Below are 25,111 nucleotides of genomic sequence, written 5' to 3' on the forward strand. Positions count from 1 at the left end.
ATAATTAAAAATTTCCAAAAATAATATACGCTTTAAGTATATCTTCCAGTGCCAGGCACTCAATTAAAGATTATTGTTTTGCACATCGCGAAGCGCAAATTGCAAGAAAGTGTTTTCTAAAATTAATTTCTTCATTTTCAAGCATCTATAAAGAGGCAATACCATTTCAAGAGAGTCTGCAAAGTGTAATTTAAAAGAAAAAAGTATTAAAAATATGTTTTGTGTGTGTTTTTGAGAGTGTTTCTTCTTTAAATCTGCGCTACTTTCTTACGTAATGCATATGCTTGCTTTAGCAGTCTTTTCCGTGTCTATACATATACATACTATACACATTTTTGCAACAAATCTTAATTATTCCGCCCCCTTCACTGCCGTTATTTGCTTTTGTTGTCGCTACCAAACAATCTATTATTTACACTCGTCCCCATTTGAAATTGGTGCCTGATTTGCACGACGTTGTATGAAGTTGCAATTAACTAACCGCTAGTAACTGCTTCTGCTTAGATTTCTGCATGTCTCTATTTAACTTTGTTGGCTTCTTTGCTTGTGTATGGGTGTGTAGTTATGTGTGTATGAATCTTTGTGTTTACAATTTTCTGAAATTTTCGATGTTTTTTGCAGTTTTCTGTTTTTGGATTTTTTGCTTTGGTTTTGGTTAAGTTCTTTTGTTTGCTTTGGTTTGGATATTTCCTTTCCATATTTCTTGATTCTGTTTGTGTAAGTTAAATATTTTTGTTATTTTAATTATTATTTTTTGCTTGCTTAAATGTTTTTTTTTTTGGTTTGTTTAGTTTCAATTTGAATTAATTTAATTATTTGTCTACTTAAATTTAATTAAACAGCTTTTGTAGTCGTTTCTGGCATCCAACGTAACATTTCACAAGGCCAAATTAGAGCACGTATCGTCTTTTTTACTGAGTTTGCGGCAAAAGAGGAGAAATGGCAAATTGGAAGAGAACAAATGGTTTCGTTTAATTCAAAAGCAGCTGAAGCATGCATTGTGACAAAACAGATCATTGGCATAATTTAATTAAAGATTTTCAATATTTTTTTTTCCATACATATTTAAAGACCATAAAATTTTGTATTTCAAAAAATGTATTGCTAGAACTGAAAATAAATTAGGATTTGCGAAATTGCACAGCCAAGATATACCAAAAATTCTAAAAAGCTTTACGAAAGTGACAGCGTGCAAATAAATCATACAACGGTAAGTTAAGGCAAGTGCATGAAAGATCATAATAAAAAAAAAATATTTTTTTTTTTGAAATGTCGACTCGAATGTGCCAACATTTTTTTACTGTAATCCATTTATCGGTTAAGTAATGGTTAACTAACCAATAGTATTACCAGATAGTGGTACCAGATATTACTGCACATGTAATAGTTAATCTTAATGCCGAATGAACATATCTAAATGAAACTTTCGTTGACGTGTGATTGTTCATCGCTTTTTTAAACATAGGGCTTATGAGTTTCACGGGGCGTATGAGTAATTTCAGTAATAGCTCTTAAGGTAGGTGTTTTGGCTAAACATTTTCAATTGATATGGTACAATCGAGCATATGACCATCAAAAATCTTTAAAACTGTATATCGACCATTAAAAACTATAATGCCACATTGGTGTTCAACTCAAAATATACATAAATATCGGAAATGCTTCAGCTTTAATCGCGTAAGCGCTATCTACGTCAATAAAGAAGATGAAGCTAATAATACTAAGCTATATAACGAACTTATGTTAAGCCAATGAGAAAATAGGAGAAGCTTTTGGAATACTCACTAATTAAAATTTGATAAGGACATATTCTTTTAGAATTTAAGTACCTTAATACTAGGTTATGGGATACAAACATATTATAAAAGTACGGAGGACCGTAATGATTTCGTATTTAGATCTTGACAAGCAATGATCGTTATTTGACTTGAAAGCACCTATTAAAGATCATGTGTTAACGATATCAGTACCATTAGCTTGACTACTCACTACGGACTTTGCGGAACGCCAAAGTGTTTATTTGAGCTGTCTTGAATTAAGCAATTTAAATGATTCATTCGTGGAGATAAGTTAGGTTAGTTTAGCTTAGGACGTTGATTCTCGAATTAAAGGTAGTGCAGGATCTAATTTAGACAGCTGTGAACGATTGTCTATTGTGATATACAAAACTTCTGAAAATGGATCATTTTCAGCTTACTACCTTGTTCGGCTAACTTCTAGGGGATTGACAAACTTTATAAATTTTGTGTGGAGAATCCGAGCAGTAACTTGGAAGAATACCATCCACAGTTTATTTCAAAGACATTTAATATATAATGATGGAAGAATATTTAACCCAGATCATAGAAGTCGCTCTGCGCAATTTGAGGTTTGTAACTTTCTGTATAACTGAGATATGCGATGCGTTATAAAATACCCAATGGGCTAATAAGGATTATAAGTGCACCTGAAATGTATAGTAATAAACTTGTGTGTGACAACCTGTTGATCGACTGTTCGTCACGTATCGATGAAAATAAACTGTGTTACGAAGTAGATGCAAGTGAAACTGCAATTGCAAAATGGTGCGGGTGTTGAAATTGTGAATCATTTTCTGGTTTTTCAAATGTCTCAACTTGACCTTGAAAATGGGCACTTATTAATCGAAATTTTGTCCTGTCTTATAAGGAGAGTATATTAATTTATATTTCATCTTTGATTTAGAAAAAAAAATAAAGTCACAATATATCTGAAGACTTGCGAGATATGATTCTTCGCGTGCACACTGTTGCGTGGGTATTTAAATACTCATCGGGCAGAAATGGGTTAATTTTTGAAGTCTTCCAAACCATATTTTATAAAAAGAAAATTAATTATAACTAGACTCTTCAGAAGTGCGATCTCGAATTTCAATCCAGTTCCACTTACTGAAAAGTGGTTTCGAATGGTGGGGATATCAAAAGTAATGGCCTAAATCAGGAAGATTGGGGATATTGAATATAAATTTGTCTCAATGTAAATAGGTTTTAGAGAGACGGTCTGGAGATATGTGAAGAATCATTAATAGAATTAGAATTTATATCCTAAGAACGTTGTCGTCAAATAACAATCCGAAATCAGAAAAAGCGTTAAAATATTATTATAAAGAGCGTGAATACTAGTTTGCGTTAGAAAATGTCATTCTTTATGCTCTAATTAAAGGATGTCTGTCAGAAATTGTATAAGGACGAAACGAACAAACTGGTATAAATTCAGTAGACTGATATAATCAAAAAGAGAAGTAGTAGACTGACATAATCAAATAGTAAGCGGTGATATTATATTAATGACGTTATTACACACTCTGAAATCAATTAAATAACTTTTTTGATGCCTTCATATACAAATTTGTAACGACATAATGGCGAGAAAAGAAGTGGCGTATCCAAGACGACAATAATAAGTTTTGATTTGGCCAGTTTGCTGCTCTATATATATATATATTAATATTTTTATGTGTTTTTTTTGTTTTAAGATCTGAAGCACTGCCTAAATTAATTAATTGGGTAAAAATTATAAACAGTTTAAAAGCTTTAAAGTAGCTACAAAACACAGTATATTTTGACGATTTAAGTATTTTTTTTTTTTAAATATTAACCCAAGTAGAGATGTATTTTGTAACGGGAAAAATTCTATCAAAAATACTAAAAATTAAAATATATACCCTCTGAATATATACCCAAAGAATCCCAATTTTTTTGTAAATGAAATTAGTAATTTTTAGTGGGAATATTATTGGTAGGCACTGTAAGTTGGTAGATGCGCGCGAACATATTTACTTGTACACAAGTATATACATATGTAACTAATTACGTTATTACAACAACAATACGGTAATACAGAAAAACATAGATTAATAAAATATGCAGTTATAGGTAGGAAAGTATACAAATACACAGTTACATTAGATTGGAATGGTTGCAAGTTGACAACGAACCAACAAAAACTGGAGAAAAAAAAAATTGCTTAATATCACAATTGATAGCACATTGGTATGTTTCTATGTATTTGGTTGGCTAATCGCACTCACCCAGTAGTCAAACGTCGGTTTCGATACTAACGGCCAGGGCATTGTTATGCCGTAGCGTTGTTGTTGTAGACGTTAGGTTATTGCCACCAGTGACGCTAGTTGCGGATTGCTTATAACCATTTTGTTGCTGCTGCTGCAGTTGTAGCGTTTGTTGCTGCTGCTGCTGCGACTGCTGCGGCGACGCCTGCTGCATGGACGCTTGCTGTTGTTGTAACTGCTGCTGCTGCTGTTGCTGCTTTTCTATCAATTGTTGTTGTGCTCCTAAAAATGGAGCCACCGCACGACCAGGATGCATTTCACTCAATCCTGGCGTTGATTCAACACCATCATCCAAATCCATCATATCCGATGAGGATTCAGATAACGATGATTTCTTTAAATGTTGACCTACTTGTGAATGTACGATTAAGGAGGATTTTAGTGGATGGGAAATGTAACCAAGGAAGTGTGGGAAAGGGGAAATTTCATGGTAGCGTTTAGGTGAGGAGTGTGAGTGGCGTATGTTTGGGTTGGTGGAAAGGATATTGCAACGGTGAGTGGAGTGGATGAAAGGTTGTTAGGCAAGACAAGTGGTTGTTAAGAGAGAGAAGAAGGAAATATGTTGAAAATTAACCAGAAAATTTTGCAAAAGCATCGCAAAAAACACCTCAGAGAACTTTCTCAACTAGCCGCTTGTATATATGCATATATGTAATTGTTGATGAATGTGTTGTATGAAAAATGCTTCATAAAATGTGATGGTGCAGAATCTTAACATAATTTTTTATGAAAGTAATGGAGAACTCAAAATCATAACAAGAACTTTAAAATAAAATGAGAGCTCAATATCATATTATTTCTAAGGTGAATTGACACTAATCAGTTTCTTCTATGCACCTTTCATCAGTTAATTTGGCATCGAATTAGCCAAAATTTACCCATTTATTTTTTTCTGTCTGGCTAGCCAAGAAAGATTAAGTTTTGAGTGAATTATGGCCTATAGTGACCAGTATTAGAATCAACAATATGAACCTTCGGTAAAACCCGTGCGGAATTTGGCTGAAGCGTAGATTTTTTCGGATCGAAATAGGGTGATTATTATAAGATCTAGTAAAGAGAAACGGATTTCCAATATATGGTAAACTGTATGTTGTGTTGTATAAGAACCTTCCCTATGTATTTCGTTTGAAAGATAAGATTTCGTAGGAAACAACTTGTCGGAGCCTCGCAACAAAAATTACCTTATTTGAAATGAAAACGGTAGCAGACGATTAGCGACAAACTGGCTCAAACGATAGCCAAATAAAGCTTGACTGTCCGGGAGGGTTTGTTATTTGAAACTCATAAGCAATCATCTACTGGAACTACTCCCCTACAGCCAAAGTCGTAAGTCGCATCTATACTATCAACAATTGAACAGTTTGAATTGTATTCCGTCAGAACAATCCTAGTCCTTACACATCGATTTTTATGCACCCACCTTATAGTTTGAGTCTGCTTAAAAACGATTACTGTCTATTCCTGTCTATGACGAATGATTCGGCCGGTGAAAAATTTGCCTCAAGTAAAGCTTTGGAAGTTCGACTGTTCAGTTTTTTTTTACCAATCGCCAGATCTAACCATCATTCTAACTATGCTGAATACACAATTTAATTTAATGCAAAAATAATGGATTTTTTTCCTATCTGTTTAAAATTACACAGAAGAACATTATTCCATTTATTTTGTGAAATTCGAAATAATTGAAAGCTTATACTTCCCACAACAAGTGTCTAAAATTGCTCTGATTCTTCTTAAGTGAACATTTCAAGTTTGTATTTAAAACCCGGGAAAATATTGGGGCTGCGGTGCGAAGAAAAATTTATTTTTTGACTGGATAAATCACCGCTAGGTGTCGCTGTGGTAAGATTTTCCTATTTTTAACAACTTTTCATAAAAAAAAATCCCTCTTGTACTACCAACCCTTCGGTGAGCAGATAATTACACATTTCGGGCCGGTCGATTGGCCTAAAAGATCGTGTGATATCACACCGTTATAGTTTTTTCGATGGGGATATGTAAAGTCTAAGGTCCATGCGGATAATCGCGCTTCGATTCAGACCTTGGAGCAAAACATCACTCGTGCCATTCGCCAGTTAACATGTTCGAACGAGTCATCGAACGAATTTTACTCAACGGATGGACCATCTGAGACATAGCCGCGGCCAACATTTAAAAATAATAATCTTCAAAAAATAACTGCGAAAGAATGTTCTTTCGAATGACAATTAACATTCCCCATTAAATTTGAAGTTCAATGTTGTTTCTTTAAGAAAGTGGGAAAAGTCAAAATGGATCATCCTTTATAAACTGTAAATATTAGTTTGTTGACCATTGACCCCAAAAAAGTATATATGACAACATTGAAGATTTCATTAGTTCTTAAAATATTAATGAACCTAAAACAGAACTAGTGTTTTATAGGAGTTTAATTTCTTAATGGTTTTGGGAAATCGGGATGGAGAAATTATCTACAAATTGGTTTCACAGTATTCAGTGTTCCTTCATTAGAAAGTTCTAAAATCGCCGAAAAATACTTTTGGTCTTTATTTCAGATTTTTGGAGAAAAACGTGAATGACTTACAATACGAAAATAAATAGAAAACGTAGGCGTAAGTAATAAAAATACAGAAAACTCCTGGAATTATACAATTTTGGTCTTATGTTGAAATACAGGTCTTTATATATGAGGTTACTTTCGCATATTTTATACAAAATAATAATACATTTTGTAATTAAAGTATGAAAAATGAAATCTCAGTGGATGTTAAATATCACCGGGCATACTCTGAGTTTACGCAGAGCTCACTTTTCTTAATTTCAATAACACGTTAATTAAAGAAAACTCTAATTTTGAAATTATAACTTAGAAATTCTAAAAAACCTACCAAATAATTCTAAATTTTGTGAAAATGTAACGAATTATGTAGTGGTGTGTCGAATTAGTGTGAACGCCCGTATACATACATACATAAGTTGATATGTCGATAGTTCGATAAAATGTCATTTGATCAAAAAGTACTTACCTAATGTACCTGGTAAATATGGACAACTAGTAACGTGATTAAAGTTTTGGCTCTGCATCTCCTCTTGATCCGTTTCGCGGTGATAGAAGTAATTGAAATTACTGACGATAACTGGTACCGGGAGAGCGATTGTCAAGACACCAGCAATGGCACACAGTGATCCCACGATTTTACCCCAAACACCGACGGGTCTGTTGTTTCGATTTATTTTGCATAGATATATTTTTATTTTTTTTTCAAAATTTGTTTGCCACGTTTTCGATGAGTAATATCGATTAATTTGCAAAATATGTTTTTGTATTTTGCCATATTTTTGTAAATTTTTTTTTGCGTAGTGTTGATTTGCATTTGCGTTTTCATACGTTTTGCGTGACCATTCATTCATTCATTCACATATGATTGATTAACGTGGGATAAATATCGATTTTAGTCGATTCGATACGATTTTCAATTTCGATTGCATTTTCGATTTCGGTTGATAATTTGAGTAGTTTTTAATTTCAATTGATTTTTTTTTAATTTTAATTGATTTAATTATTATTATTTTTTTTTGATTTGGCATTGTGATGAAGTACGATGTGTAACGAACGAGAACGAACGATAATAAAATGAAAATACAAATATATAAAAATGTAAAGTAAAATTTCTTAAACTGCTTTGGTTTTGTTTATCAGAATATGTAAATAAGTATAAAAAATATCGATATCGATAACGATATATTTATATTATATATGATTTATAAGAATACATTAAACATATAAAGAAAAAAATAATAAAACATATTTAGTTACAAATAACGAAATATACTACGTTGAGAGATTTTTTGTTTTATTTGCATTTGGAAGAAGGTTAAGAGAGTTGTTGACAACGATTGTTAAAGTCAAAATCAAATTATAGAAATATCGGATAGATAAGTTATATATTTTTATGTGAATGTATCGAAAAAAATTGTGTGAAGAGCATATATACAGTGACGATTTATGAGCGGAACGCGTTGAAAGTGACGTAAAACTACTTATTGTAATAGTTGAAGTGGTGGAGTGAGAGAGAGAGAGAGAGAGAGAGATAGAGAGGGTGAGCGTGGATGACCGACAGAGCGAGAGATCAGTTGTGTTACAACTAGTTCAGAGCATAGATTGATATGTTAAATGCTTATATGTAAAATGTCTGGTTATGTTTTATTGTAGCGTAATTTTTCAATATATGATAAAGAGTGCTTTCAAGTTTATATTAACTTTAAATTTATTTTTTAATAAATTTTTATACTATTTTATGATATTATGGCACATGCAAACTTTATAATCTTGAATATTTCTATAAATTAATATGAAATTTTGGGTGAGCTAATTGGTGAGCGATTTGTTATTGGAAAATATTAAGATGTTTTTGGGTAGCATGGAAGTTTTAGAAATATATTTTCACAGAGTGACTAGCAATATAATCAAACTAGCTTTTATAACAAAACTTTTTTTTTTTAAGTTTGATAGTTCAGATGAGGTATAAACAACTGAAAATAGAAACTTGGAACTGTTGATTTGGTTGCCTTAGGATATTTTTTTAATCTAACTGAAATTTTTTGGTAAGGTCAGGTTAGTTTTAGTGACCGCAGCTTAGGTATAGCGCGGCAGGTGGTTCTAATATTGGTTGATTAATCTTAACATCTGTTGAAAGCTTTCGGGAGGAAAATGTGCTTTCAAAGAACGTTGCATGTTCAACAAAAATATCCTTGAAAGGCGTCTGCCTTGGCGAACACGCCATTAGTCATTAAAAGACATTCTCTTAAGGCAATAAAGACCAGTCGAGTGTTATGTGGTGTAACAAGGGATTAATCGTTGGCATGCTTGTAATGGCTCAGAATGAGTCTATGTTGAAGGAGCAATATTCACCATTGGTTTACATATGTGAATATGTAAATATATTGTTTTTTTAATCAGGGTCAAACTTAATTTTAAATCGTAGAAATCTTTGGAGAGGACAAACAAATTCCAAAGATCTTGATGCACAGATTTTGTGCTCTAAACTAAATAATTCGATTTCAATTATCGTTATTTAAGAAAAAACTTTAATTTCGGATATAAAGTTTTAAGCAAACAATGGCGTTAGTGCAAAGTTTATATGTGAATGGAAATGTGCCCAGTGAAATTTGTCAAAAGCGTATGAACGATTTGTGTGTGACTGCATTTCTCTTTAACGATGAATAAATTATTCTGTACAACACACATATTCTTATTTTTATTAAATGCATAATTATATGTTTTGAACATTTGTATGTATGTACAAATACGTAAAAATATATTCCAAACAAAACAGATGATTTAACATTTATAGAAAATAAATTTCAAAAACAAAATGATATAAAGTAAGGCAAATAGAACGAAAAGAAAATGCGATAGAATTGTATAATAAATGAGGTTAAAAATGATAACATTAGTTGAATAAATAAATCACAAAAATTTTCTCATTCAAATAATTTGCACAGTTTTCCCAGCAATTGAGCAAACGAAAAAGAGCAATTGAACTCTTAGCCATCACTACTTTTGCCAGATTTGAATCATAATAAAGCATAAACAAAGTTAAACATGCCCACATGCACAGAACAAAATTGATTTATTTTGTTATTCAGTAAACAAATTAAAAAAAAAAAAATGTATCATTCAGATTTATTGAAAATGTTGAGTGTGTTTGAAGCACTGATGTTGACTTTAATTTGAGATTTTTGAAAAATTGAACTATAAAAGTATAGTGCTGAAAGTAGCACGCATCGGTGTTGATACTGGTATATAGATGATTATAGATAGCATTCGGGTATACTGGATTTACTGTAGGAATAATTTAGTTCATTTTACGATTTACACAAAAACAGAGGATTCGTATATATTTTGGACATTTTTGTTTAAAAATTTCAAGATCAATGGGTCTTAGGGATTTGTTCAGTCCTCAATTTGTTGTTATCTATCCCTATATAAAAGTTAGAAATTTACTATTATAACTTTGTTTTCCAAAGCTGCTTAAAGAGCAATTTTGATCTAAAGAGGCGAATTAGAAAAATAAGTATATATTTATGAAACATGTCACTTCACTTTTAGGAATAATAAACTCATTTGTTCTCAGAAAAATATTTATATTACTTTAAACTATAATTGGAGTTGTAATCAGTTTTATTCTTCAAAGTTTTCTGTGTGGGATGGTATGTAGAAGTACTATTCGATATAACGAAATATGACTCTCACAGAATTAGATTATTTGGTTCTCTTAGCTATTCAACGTTAAATTTGTTGAACTAAAAAAATTTGAAAATTGTTGAGAAGACGGATCTGCTTAGAAACCCGAAGGTGGACTTCAGCTGAAACTACTACTATACGAATATATACAAATAATTTTGCTCTTCAAGCAAACTGATCAGACTGATCATGAGTAACTGCTGTAGACAATTTAAAATAGTTTGAGATCTACGAGATTGATTTCAAACAGTTCTACAAATTTTAAAGGTATCGATAAAGTCTTACGTAATAAAAACTACATATTAGAGTTTTTAAGAGTTTCTGCTAGAAGCGTGAAGTTGTCCACAAGTCGTGGAGGCACTAAGTCAAACATTAAGACTTTAAGTCAAAAACTAGTCAAACGCTCAGTTTGACTAGCCACTTTTTATGATAACTGATATGTTGTTCCAATAACAATCCTGAGTGAGTCTTTTAGACAAAAGTATGATATAACCTGTACATACCAAAAGCTAATTTAGTTGAACAGGTATTAATCTATCATTTGTATTGCTTTAAAAATGGCATAGTGGGAACGGGTCAAAACTTTTTTGTATTGAATTTTGGATATTACGCAATTTCTAGGTATAAGGACTAAGAATTAATTAAATTTATATAGATCAATTATAATTAGAATCCTTACGAATAATTTTTTGATTAAAAAAAATATGGCCACTTTTTTATTTTTCTACTATTTGGGATATATGTAAGTTGTACTGGGCAAACGTGGTAAAGGGTGTTGAGCCTTTAAGTCTTCGTATGAATTTCAGATATTTTCTATGGTATAAATTTATAAAAGTTATGAAAGAAATATGCTTTTGCATAGTAAGACTCTGCAGTACATAAAAAAATGAAGAAATAGTATCAAAAAACATGTTTTTCTTTGAAATATCTTCATAACATTGCATTCACATTATAGTTAATTTCTTTGATATTAAATTTGACATCTTCAATATTTATATTGGATAATACTACAATTATAATATATAGTTTAGCAAATTTAAAAAGTTTGCATTCTTGAAACCAAGTGTAAACGCAGCTTAATCCACAGGTGAGTGGAATTATGGCAGTATGTGTGCGTTAGCGAACGAACCAAGGAAAATGCGGTGTGATGATGCGGAAGAATAGAAAACGAAATGAATAAGTGCAGTGTTGTTGTTGTGCACACCTGCCTGCTTATTTATTGTTGTTGTTCATCAATGCTTCAGCGTAGACATATATGAGCGAATGGGTGCGTGTGTGTGTTAATAATTTAGAACGCTTTGAAGAACGAAGGTGGGTGGGTGGATAGCAAAATTTAATTGAATGAAATCATGGAAGCTTTTCGAATATTGTGAGTTAGAAAACGATTTTGATGCAATTGGGTGAGTGTCAGTTGGAACTGTATGGATGCATGTACATGAAAATGGGAGCTTGCTGAATGGCTGTTAATGCAGGCGCGATGTGAGTATATATGTATGTATGCGTGAGTTTGTATGTTTTGTATGAAAATAGAAATGCGACTGTATGCAAATTGTTGATAGACAAATATTCATGATTGCTTGTATGTATGCAGTATGTAGGTGTGAATTCGGAGAAGATGTGACTGTTATGCAGATGAGTTCGAATGCAAATCTACTGTTTTGAAATTGCAAAGTAATTTCGGCACCATTTTTGTTTTTTGTTTGCTATTTCTTTTGTGTAAAACACTAAATTCAACTGAAGTTAATGCTTTTTGTAATGTAATATTTCAATAAGCGATTTGCAAACGTTTTCTAGAATTTGCAAAGGAAAAGTAATGCAAAACTATAAGCTTATCTAGGTGAATTGGCGCACAAAGAAATGAAACGTAGCGACAAAATTAATTAGACAGATTACAAGGAATAATATTGAAATTTTTTGGAGCAAATTTTATTTTAAACACAATATTTTAAATAAATGAAATTTTTTTAATTTCACTTTGCTACTAAGTTTCATTTCTAAAGCAAGCTAAATAAAATATGAATATTTTCCATTTAAAAATCGAAAACTTATATATTCATGTATATATACTCAGCAAATGAACTTATGCGAAAAGTTAAAAAAAAAAAAATATATAGTACTAGTTAAGTAGTAAGTGAAAATAATTATTATTAGTAGATTTTGCATACGTCATGTCACCATATCCAACGGTTGTCATGGTAACGACAGCCCACCAAAATGCATCGGGTATGGACTTGAAGAAGGAATTTTCGCTTCCAGCTTCCGCAAAATAAACCGCCGATGAGAAGAGTACAACGCCTAAAATCAAACAAATCTATTGGTTTCTTCGCTATGGTTGTTGTTGAAAGAGAAAATTGTGATTTCGTCTTTTTTCTGAAGGAATTAGGATTAAGGATGAGTTTGTAGGATATTGAAAGGATTTCGATTGAAAATAGAATGAAAATGAACGGTAATAAACAAAGAGGGAAAGGATGGTGAAAAAGCAGGAATATGATGAGAGATTAACTGTGAGATGATTTCTATTTAATGTACGGACTCTTGGTGATGGCTATTGACTTTGGTGGTCAGGGCGATTTACAAAAGTTTTTGTATCAATTTGTTAAAATGTATGGCTTATATGAGGGATTCTGAATTAGTAAGTAGTAGTAGTTCTGTAGTGGCAGTATTTATTATTACTATATTTCTTAGTAGTGATGTTGGTACTGTTAGTAGCACTGAGGGTATTTGGTGTAGAAATTTGTAAGTAATGTAAGGATATTTTACTTTTTAATTATTTTTTTGGAAAATGTTTAAACGTTTACTTCATTGTTGGGTACTTTATCACAAAATGCACTAAATATTTGTAATATTTTATATTTATCGATAAAAAATTAGCAATTTTTTGCAGTAAATATTGATTTACTTTATTTGCTACTTTTTTAAGTTTTTAATTTCGTTAAAATTACTGACATTTTTGCAGTAAATGTTGGTTTGCTCATTGAAACTTGTTATATGTGGTATTGAAGAAATTTTCGTAATTGTAATTTATAAGACTGAACAGCACAGCAAATATTTTATTTTAATATTTTTTATAGTTTTGCTTCTCCGCATTAAAAAAAAAGCAAATATATATACCATGAGTACGTATCCCAAGCAGAATTTATTTGAAAGTAGCGTGTTTAAATCATCAAACATTATTTTAGGATTTTTTTGTTTTTTGCTTAAATGATATTTAAGATTTTTGGAAAAGCAAAAAGGAGAGAACTAAAGATAACTGATAAGTTTCAAAACTAACAGACGGAAAATAGTATGATTTGCTTGTGCATTCGGACATACCACCCACAAATTGTAGCGTCTAATTGATATAAAATTGTTTAAGAAGTTTACGCGATATTTATTAAATGTGCTTGAAGAAAAAATTATTGATACCGAAGCTTAATTTTTTGGTTTCTGTTTATTGATATTTTTAATAATTTTAGATTCCGTTTTATTATTTTTATCAAATAGGGTTGCTAGCCAAGCCGAAGTCAGGGAAGTACTAACACATTATCTAATGGCAGGATTGTTCAAAAATATTGTAATTATCTACCTCATATGAAATATGGTGATACGTTGCAAATTTGAACTTTATTTTAAGAATCTGTATTTTTAATACGAAGAAATTGTATTATGTTCTGCTTGGGCTCAAATATGCATGCAATTGACAAAAAAAAACAAAAAAAATTAAATAACCGAATATACATAACAAATAGCTTAATATATCACAAATTATTTGATAATAACTGAAAGTGACAAAAATAAAAAGATTAAATAATAATAATTGTTAAGAAAATCATTTCAGCACTAAATCAATTTGTTAGCACAAAATATTTGTAAACACAACACGCACACACACACCTTTACTTTATACAATTAATATTTAAATTCAGCTCTTCAACACATACATTAATTTGTTAGAATAAATTCAATATTTTACAATTTTATACGCACAAACAAAAATTAACCAAAAATGTCACATTTATATTGAATAACTGGCGTACAACGAAACGACACTGAAGGTAGCCACAGTGTGATGCAGATGCATCACAATGAATTGGTGACATTTAGTATAATATATAGCATTTTTTATTTATATCTTTTTTTAGTTTGCACAGTTTAGAAATCAAAACATTTAATTAAGAATAAATAAAAAATACAAAGATATATAAGAGCGTAAGAAATTAGGTATTCTCGAATAATAGCGATAGCTGCAGTAAAAGTACAGATCCTTCACACCAAAGTAGCATGACGATATGCAGACATTTGTACAGATAATTATATTAATATTATGGCATATTGTCAGTAATCATCGGGGACGGTTTGGCGTAGACAAATTTAAAATAACTACCAAAAAATTTAAACTCGTTAGTTGGACTAACCAAATTCTGTGTAAACAATTTTTGAATTTTATATATTTATTTACGACAGTTCATAATAGACTTCGTAGATTATTAAATGAGAAAAAAAACTAAAAATTTAAATTAGATATGTACATTTACACACGCATAAAAATACTATAATTTTCAAGTTAAAAAAAGAAAGTAAATTTATTATTTATTATTTCTTTTTTATTTTATTTTTTAATACTTGAAAAAATTCTTTTTTGCGACTGTTAATTTATTAAATTTTCTTGAAATTTTTTTAATTGTTTTCAATATTTTTCAAATGTATATAGTACTATATTATTCCACTAACCGTCCCTGATTTTTGTAAATATTTATTTTCATAGTTTACATAAACTAATATTGTTATTGTAATTTTGCTTTTAAATGTATACCTCATATCACCATATCCCACTGTGGTCATGGTAACCACTGCCCACCAAAATGCGTCTGGTATGGATTTGAAGAAGGACATTTCGGCACCAGCTTCCGCAAAATAAACCGCCGAAGAGAATAGAACAACGCCTACGTTACGGCACAGGGTACGTCGTCATACACGAGCATTAATCATGTGCGCATACAAATCAATGCATGTGTGAGAATTTTTTTATATATATTTTTTATATGTATATATATTGTTTGCGTTTTGAGGACAAGCGGCAAATGGATGAAGGAAATGTTAAAATAATTAGTGAAGTTTTATTTATTTAAGTAGCAAATAAAGTGGTATATTTACATTATAATAATTTTATGCATAAATATAGTGGACAAAACAATAGTTTTTGCTCATTTCAGTTTAAATTCTGCTTGGAATTTTGCAAAATATTTGGCTAAAAAGCTTTTCATTAAAAAAAAAGTGTATATATGTAATATTTTTATGGCGCTACAAGCAAAAGAGTACAGTAATATATACAAATAAAGTATTTTTATCTCCAAGGTTTGTTTACATTTTTTTATATGTACCCTGTTTCGCTTGCGTAACGACAAAATTTGATTTGTGAAAATTGTCTCAAAGCATTGCTACCATATTTTCTTACAAAAAAAAAAAAAAAAAAAAAAAAAATTTTTAATATAAGAGCATAATTTTATTTCTGCATAATTATATTTTTAATTGCTAACTACATAAAAACAAAACGAAAATTTGATTACTTTAAAGTTTTAGCAACAAGTTAAATTCAACGTGGCACTAAAAGTAAATAAATGAAAATTATTAAATTTCATATCAACTATGTATAACTTAACTATCATTTTACTAACTAGCTAAACTACAAAAAAAAAAAGGATTAAGTAACTGCAGGAAAACAAATTTTTTGTGCTTTTTATTAACAAAGAACTGAGTAAGAGCAGTTTCGGGTAGAGCAAAAGTGGGATGGAAAAAAACATTTGTATAAAAATATATGTTTTATGTGTTTTATTATGTGGTTTATTGTAATATAATTTCAGTTTAACTAAATGTGCAAATCATAGAAAAACTGCAACTAAAATACTATTAAATTTATGTATAAAATTCCATTTCAAAACTAACTGTTTCACTAATAGTAGCCATACTAAGTATTTCATACAAACAATTTATACTGAACCTTTTTCTGCGAATAATATACAGATTATTCGTTTTCTTTCTCGCTGAAAAATAAACTAAACATTATATATGGGTTAATTTGCTACAAAAAAAAGATAGTATTTCGTTGGCAATATTTTTTTTTGTATGCATGTACATAGCGTGGCTGATTTGTAGTCATTTGTTTAAAAATAAACCGAGCAATTTGAAACTAACTTATTTTCACAGTTACAAAATGTTAGTTATTTGTTTGCGCTTACTCGTATGGTTATTTTGTAGTAGTATGTCTGCATTATATATGTATATATAAATATAAATATGATATATAACTTTCTACTTAATTGTACATGTTTAGTATTTTTAACATATATTTAGCGTCACGAAGAAACACATTAGCTACACTCTACAGCACAGGCATTAACTCACAAAATATTTATTTATTTAATATTAAATGTAATTATGTATACATTTTGTATTAATAGTGAAAGTGAAGTTGAAAAGAGAGTTGAATGGTGAGAGAGTAGAGTTTATGTCGTCACAAAAAAATTAGCGTCACGCTTAACATAACATTTGCACGCCTAAGCTTTTTATGTAAACATCACAGTGAGTTTGAATCACCCTGTCGTGTTGTGATATAGCGAATGCATTCATTTGACATTCGGAAATAAACAAAATGGTAGGTAGCTCTAATTTGAATAAACGAACGCACGAACGCACGAACGAACGAATTTATTGGAATTATGCATTGGATTTGCGAAAGTTCTCTAAATACCTAGGACATTATGTAATTTAAAATACAAAAGCCTTTGGATAGAAAAGAATTACAATATACTTTATGAAAATTATGTAATATTAAATTCTTTACAAGTAATGAAAGTTATGACGGAACCTAATGTAAAAAAGACGTTAAAAATTCGATTTCTTAATGAAATTTGCTTAAAAGTTTGACATGTGTATTGGAATTCTTCATAAAAATAGGCACTGAATACCGACTGACTACACAATGATGCTACGAAGACTACTCTCCATTGGCTACTGGTCAAATATTAAAAAGAAGAACTGGGAGATAATCTTTTTGGAATGTGATTATGGAAAGACCGAAATTCAAAGAGTTTAGTTTTAAATATCATAGATTTCATATGGATTTCAGTACGTACCACTAACTACAGGATTATAACCCAAATTGTGTACTAATTACTTCTTTATAACAGTTGGAATAGTGAGACATATAATCACTATACAAGGAGTTTATTTAGTTTATTTACATATGTATACAGTTGGCTTGCTAAGCTTTAAATCCTGAACTAGTTAATATCGACTCTAACACCGATTAATGATAGTAAAAGTCGCCTAGGATCAGAAAAGTTTCAATTGAGTGTTAGTCGATTCTGACTATTCTAATTAAAGTCCATATTTTTATTGTTCGGTCATTTTCGTTTGTATGTCACGTTCGTGTACTACGTTACTTGTCAATGTACATAAGTGGTGGTATAGTGGCGAAAGTGGTTAACGGTAATTAGGGGTTAGTATTTATAAACGCTACGCTATGCTATTTAATTTTGTTGATTAGTAATATTAACGGGGTGCATATTGGTAAACTAGTTTTTTTTTTTGGTAAAGCTAATTATGTAACAATCGCACGAAAGGAATGGTAAATAGACGAAGAAAACGTGAAATATTCAAAATTTAAGAAATATGCTTTTTAATTTTTAACATTAAATACAAATTTTATTGATCTTCATCCTTATGGCTTGGAACATTTTGTTTTTTAAGAAATTATTAATTGTTATGCCAACCATTACGGTTGGAACGATGTTGGTTTATTTTTCAAGTAAATAAGTATTTAAAAATAAAATAATTTAATATAAAATAATTTAATTATTTTTTAATTATATGCTAATGGTATATCTGTTTGAAAAATGAAAATATTTATTACTTTTATCAATTACGTTTCCAGCTTTTTATTTGAAAAATATTTTTTTATTGTTTCTTTTATTTTTAAATTATACATAAAACTTCGGTTCCAATTTCCAATTCCAAACATTTTGGATCAAATTTAAATAATCAGGATTTAAAATTGAAAATTTCATTCTTAGCTCCAAAACTGAAATTGAAAATTTAACTTTTAATCCAAAAATTGTTTATGATTAATTTTATTGTAATTATTTAAAGAAATTTTTTCTTCATTATTTTTGAATCTTAAGAAACTTGCTTAAATAAATTGTATCAAAATTCAATAAAATAAAAAAAAAAATCGCTAAATTAATTTTAGTTATAGTTATAATTGAGTGTCACTCCTTTTTCTTCTATTTTCCATTCCTTTCGCATGATTATTTCTATTTTCTTTTATTTATTTAATTATTTTTGCTTTGAGGCAACTACATACAAACTGATAGCAACTAAACAATTACGACGTTAAATTACAACGATGGCTGAGACAACTATTAATTTAGTACGCATATTAATATTCGTATGTATGTATTTACTATATGCAATTGTACAACGTTGACGAAGGCGAGACGTCGCGTATTTTGAAGTAGAAAATATACAACGATAAAGATTTGCAACATGAGACAAAACGATGAGACTACATTTACTACAGTCGGCAAAAAAACAAATGGAATTTTAGCACAATATTTAGAATAAATGTATATGTATGTAAGTATGACAGACGTGGAGATTATGGTAAAACCTGCAAACGCAACAACACAAACAAAACTGGTTAGGCCACAAAACTTTCAATTACACAAATGAAAGCAAAATATTGGTATTGGTATTGTTGATATTGTTGTTGTTGTAGTTGTTGTGGTTTAAGCACAATAGCAGTCAACGAAATTTGCAATTTTAAGCATTTAAATTGGTGGACGAATCCCCAAAAATTTCCGAAGGTATTGTGAATATGTCAATTGGGCTTGGCAGTGCATACATCACAAGGTTTGGCGGGGTGTTGGGACGTGAGTGCGTAGAAGTGGAAAGAATTTGTAAAAAAACGGGATTTGTACTAGATGCAGTGTTAAGGTGAAGTAGATAAAGTGATACGTGTGAGCAAGTCATTAAAAAGTTAAATTCATTTTTAGTAAAAGGGTATACAAAAAGTTGAAAATTAATTGAAAATTATAAAAGTGATGCTATAAATATTATTAAATAACTTACCATTATGTAAATATATATTCTTGTTTATAGAGAACAAAAAATACCTTAAATAGTTTATAACTTCATAAGATAATAATACGATTCTTCATCATTTGTTATATTAGTGTAATGAAAATATTTGCTCTATAAGATACTTGTAGTATATAATAAATTGCTTCATCTTGTAGTAAAATATTCCTTAACTTTATTTTACAATTTGACAACTTTCGATTTTATGGTTATATTTTAGTTAAAAACTGATGCCTGAGGTCCACGAACTTTCTCAGAATAACTACACTTGTCTGCATTAACTGAACTTGAATTAAACTATAAAATTAATAATATATTTTACTTAATTTTTAGACGAGAGGAAAATATTCTACATTGACAAAACTGATTGAGTTATGCTATTTTTTCTGAACCATATCCCCAGTCATGTTAATCGATCTACGGTTTGATATACTGTTGAAAATAATTTCGCTCAAATGTCTCTATTTATTCTCTAAACATGATTTTGAACTTTATTCCTAGTAAGGGCATCAGAACTCGATCCCTGGCTCGATCGATATCGTGCAGTTATTTCATAAGTTGCTATTCATTAAGTTGTGTTAATAGTTTTGATATAGTGGAATCATCTCAATTTTCTAAGACGATTCATCTACGGAATCCGAAAAAACCTCCAGTGATTTAATATACAGTGAAATAGTGCTCAGTATAACTTGAGAAATGTGTTTTCTGGTAAAACAACGATTAACCTCACCATATTTACTGTAGCATCAGAGACGCCGAACATTGTTCATCGAAAGCGCTATTGCTGCTGTGGAGCAGAATATCAAAAAATAGTCGATTGAGTTCACCCGACTTGGTGCTCAACATTTGGATTTTATAGAACATTTGGATGAAGGATCTTGGTTTGCGGACTCAAAAAGACAACTTGTGCAAAAATTGAAGCCAAACGGCGATCAAGCGTGTCGATAGTGACGTGTGTTACATTCAAGGGCGACTGTTATATGGTTGTGATTAAAGTCCTTTTTGCCTGATTTGGGGGATATTGATGAGGACGACCTTGGATTTGAACAAGACCATGCTTCATACAATACAGCCTGTTTCTTTGGTTTAATATAATGTAGGAAACTTATGCTGAGCAAATTATCTCGCGTTGTGAGCCTGTGTCGTGGGCTCCGAGTTGTGAAGCCGCATGTCTATAGATAAGCCCAAGACAATTGATGTCTTAGAAGATTATATTTGGTGCGTTAGTGCTGACATACGGTATTAATTGCTGAAAAAAGTGGTCGAAAATTGTTCCTCTAATCATTTTTAAGACATAAAAGGAAACGCTCGTTTTTATGTATCAAATTCTTTGCTATATATATTAATTATATAAATATATTAATTTATATGCGTTTTTTATTTTTATTTTTTTTTTGGAAACCACATGCCTAGAAAAACACCTAATCCTTAACTATAATCGTAGCTTCGGTATTGCAAATTTTTTAAATTACGTAGTTAATTAATTAACTAATTTAGCATAATTGTAACATAAAACTCCGAACAAAACTCAAGTAATTAAGGCCAATTTTTTAAATTAACTCAAGAAATAGATTAAATTAAAAAAACTCAGCCAAATCATTATTTATCATTATGTTGATGATACTGGCAATTATTAATTAAACTTCAATGCAAACAAATTACAATTCATTTATGGAAGGAATAAAGTCATTGACTTAATTAACAAATCTGACTCTTATTGTTATGAAAAGGATTACAAGAAATACTCATTATTAATAATAAAGACTTTTATAAGGCAGAATTATAAGTATTTAAATTTATTATATATGAAGAGTTAAATCATATATTTATCGTGATTATAAATTAGACTTTAAGTTGTAATTGAAGACTTCTTATTCGTTAGAACTAAGAAATTCCTTTATAAAATGATTCCATAAATAAAAAAAATAATTAAGAATCCTCGAAATCAGATTAATTCTATTAATTACTTATAGTACTAAGAACATTGAACTTCATTGTGACAAAAAACATACGGAAATTGTTACCAAATTCGCTTGGTAAATAATTTTTCAAAAACAAAAAAAAAAAAAATATATATTATGTTTTGATAAGTTGATAGGACCGTCCTTAATTACTATGCCAAATATGAGCGTGCTCTGTGTACCAATTTGTTTACAGCAGCTGTTGCGATTTTTACAATGGATAAAAGGGTATGATGTTTTAAAATCGAAGCACGAGAGCTCGTGATCTCTCGCGAGTTCGTTCGAATTTTTTGCTCGATCATAAGAATTCCCATCTCACATTTATGAAGAGCATAATTACTACCGATGAGACAGAGGTTTATGTGTTTGACATGCAAACAAGTCAACAACCATCGGAATGGAGGGAAAAAACGAGCACAAATCAAAAAAACTACACCAAAGCCGCTTAAAAATGAAGGTGATGCTCTTTGCTTTTTTCGATATTCTTGAATTTGTTTCGGAAGGGCGTTATTAAAACTAATTCGAATTTAATACCAAAAACGCAATGAATACCATCGATCAATAACCGTATTCACCAGATTTGGCTCCATGGGATCTTTTCTTTTTCCCCAAACTGAAATTGTCGTTCCATGGAACCCGTTTTCAATCGATCGAGGGGATAAAACAAAATTCGCTGAAAGAGCTGAAGGCCATCCGAAAAAGTGCTTTTGAAAAGCGTTTGGGATGCTGGAAAAATGGTTGGCTTAGGTGTATTACATCTGGCGGAAATTACTATATTTAGCATTTTATTAACAATTCCGAGTACCGAGTTGCGAGTTTGGTCACAAGCACTAGGAACATTTTTATTTTTTTTACCACATTTCAATTAATTAACTAATTAAATTACTTTTAATTCAATTTGTGAAACTTATGGACCATTTATCACTTGCTTAATTAAATATATTACTTTAAAATATACTCATACCACTATTCCGCAATATCTTATCGATTAATAGTGAAATTCTAGAGATAACTTAATGAAGTATCTTAAAGTAATTAAGAAAATAAAAGCCAATATGGTAAACACACACAGACATATAGGTATGAATATTTGTTAGTACTCAGCACTTATAACGTCAGAGATGGGGTTAGAAAGAGAATTCATAGAGATTAGTACTACAATCACTAGAAAAAAAAACAAACTACTACAGACATGGTGAAAGGAAAATGAATTTTGAAATGAATTCGATTAACTACGAAATAGAAGTCACACTTGATGAACTTGAAAAATACTTTTTTCTAAATGGTGAAGAGATTAATGTCAAGCACATTGGTTAGTACAGTTTAAAAAATAAAAGGACGAATACAATTGGAAGAGTTGAAGTAGTTTTTTCAGTATTTCGAGAAGTTATATATTTGTATGCATGCAACTACGCCCACCCATATTATTAGTATTATATAAGTACAACATACAGAGAGAGAAATATTTTTTTGTGATAATTTAGAAAGATTTGCCATGGTGGGGGGACACTTATACACAAAACTTTTTTTTGTAAAAGTTTCGCTTAGTGGGCTCAAGTACGGTTAGTTAAGTGCGCCTGCTTGCTCGGCATAAACACAATACACGCAGCGGCGATTTTGTGGGCAACACAATCTCAATTTTAAATTTCACCTTAAAATTGCAAACGGACTGCTGGGCTGGAAACAAATGCGTTTTACTCTGTCAAAGTATATCAGGAGCAATAGACTAAAATTCGAGTAAATTTCTATATATTTACTTCTCAGGAATCGAAATGCTTGTATATAGCACACTTTTAGGGGTTTCAGACGATGTGGTTTGGTTTCGTGCTATATATAATTGAATGTGAATGTTTTATACGGGTTTATATGTAGATATTATATGTACGTGGAGGCCTCAATGGTTGGGTAGAAAACATCTCAGTATGCGTTCATACGGGTTTAAACTGGTGAACGGTTCATTTCACCTTATATATTGTATACCTGTAGGCACTAATAATATAATTTTAGTTTGTAGATTTGGTGTTGTGCGTAGCTTTTGCTTATATGTAAATGAATGAGTACCTACGACACACTACGACATACAGACGCCGGCACGTTTTATAGTTGTTATTGATGACATTTTACCGCTACTTTAAGTTAATGATATTTATGCGCCTAAAACTATGCTTGCTTAAATATAAATGCATATATGTAAATACCTAACGCCTACACCTACACCTACTCACACACTCATATATGTATATATATACGTATGTATGCTATACATTGATGTACAAAAATATTTATATTATTTTGTTGTAATATTTTAAATTTTGTTTTGTAAATATTTTAGTAAAAAAAAGTTACACACAGCACCTACACAATAATCCTGTGTAAATTACAAGTATCACAATTACTAGTAATCATTGTTTCATTACCTCTCGACGCCCAACAAAGGCAAAAAACAAAAAAAAAAAAAAAAAGAAATCACAAAAAAGTATACTTCGTGAGCGGGCAAAGATTTGGGAAGCACTTTTGAAAGCACTTTTTGGAGTACTTTGGAAAGTACTTTCCCAAGCACTAATTGTTTTACATTTTTTTCTATTTTTTTTATTAACATTCGTTGTGGTTTTTGCTAACATTTTACACTCAAAGGTACAGTACAAATAAATTATCGTTTTGCGTTTGCTTTGCCATCTTTACTATGTTAAGTTTACTATATTTTTGATATTTATAGAAAAAGCGGTATATTTTTTTTTTTGGAAATATATATGGAAATTAAAGTGTTTTGGTATGCTTTTCAAATGTTTTTTTATACGAAAAAAATTTCTTTGCAAGCTTAGAGTGGACTTTGGTGGAAGGAGGGAAACGTTAAAAATGGGTTTTGAAATAAATTTTTGGGGGAAAAGTGCATGTGTAGGTTATTTGTGGTTGCTGTTTTGAATATTATATAGTTTAGGTTCTTAGTTTCGTGAAGATCAGTAAAAGGCTCAAGTGTGGACAGATATTTGTCGATCGAAGTATAAACTGTTTTCACATTTTTGGCATTTCAATATTTGCGTATGACTTTTATAGTTTTTGGTTTTTAATTAAAAAAATTCAACTAAAATACAAAATGTATTTTAATAATTATTTTTTACACCGAAAAGTTGTTTTTATAACGAAATGGTAAAAATTAAAAATTTTTAGGAAAGGTATCGTGCAAGCGAATAGATCATCAATTTAATTAATTCAATGAGCTAATTGATCAAACTACAATGTGACCAATATAGGACTTTTAGACATCTGCTTAATTGGGGTTTCTTTATAATTTTTAGAATTTTTAAATTTCTTCCATCTTGGATTGCTTCATAATTTTTAAATTTTTTTCAAAAGTATATTATTGGACAGTTTGATAATTGACTAAATTAAGTGGCTAATTAACTCAATTAAGACTTTTGAGTTTTCTATGAACGTATTATTGTGAACAACTTGTTAATTGACTCAATTAAGGAAGGCAATTGCGAATTAACTCAATTAAGATTTAGTGTTTCAAATAATATTCCGTTTGTTTTTGCTTCATAATTTTAAAATTTTTTTCAAAACGTATATTATTGGACAATTTGCTAATTGACTAAATTCAGCCGATAATTAAATCAACTAAGATTTATTAGTTTGATTGTTTAGTTTTTTTGACCGTATTATTGTAGACAATTCGTTAATTGACTCAATTAAGTATATCATTTAATATTCCTCTTATTT

General features: G+C 30.2%; 1 protein-coding gene across 2 annotated transcripts in view; it reads right to left on the reverse strand.

Annotated features, from left to right (window-relative positions):
- Positions 1–796: 796 nt before the first annotated feature.
- LOC108976121 (potassium voltage-gated channel protein Shaker-like) overlaps positions 797–25,111 on the reverse strand; it is a 25,770-nt gene continuing 1,455 nt past the window's right edge. The window contains exons 1-5 of one of the 2 annotated variants that reach the window (XM_018945037.1): positions 15,106–15,181; positions 12,479–12,608; positions 7,093–7,283; positions 4,049–4,438; positions 797–914 (exon numbers count right to left, since the gene is read on the reverse strand). In XM_018945037.1, coding sequence (XP_018800582.1) covers positions 4,056–4,438; positions 7,093–7,283; positions 12,479–12,507 — 603 coding nt within the window. In that variant the 5' untranslated portion in view covers positions 12,508–12,608; positions 15,106–15,181 and the 3' untranslated portion in view covers positions 797–914; positions 4,049–4,055. Of the gene's footprint in view, positions 915–4,048; positions 4,439–7,092; positions 7,284–12,478; positions 12,609–15,105; positions 15,182–25,111 lie in introns of those variants that run through there. The other variant, XM_018945036.1, reaches the window with a different exon arrangement.

This window comes from Bactrocera latifrons, unplaced genomic scaffold (assembly GCF_001853355.1).
Source record: "Bactrocera latifrons isolate USDA-ARS-PBARC rearing strain unplaced genomic scaffold, ASM185335v1 scaffold_73, whole genome shotgun sequence".
Classification (NCBI taxonomy): domain Eukaryota; kingdom Metazoa; phylum Arthropoda; class Insecta; order Diptera; family Tephritidae; genus Bactrocera; species Bactrocera latifrons.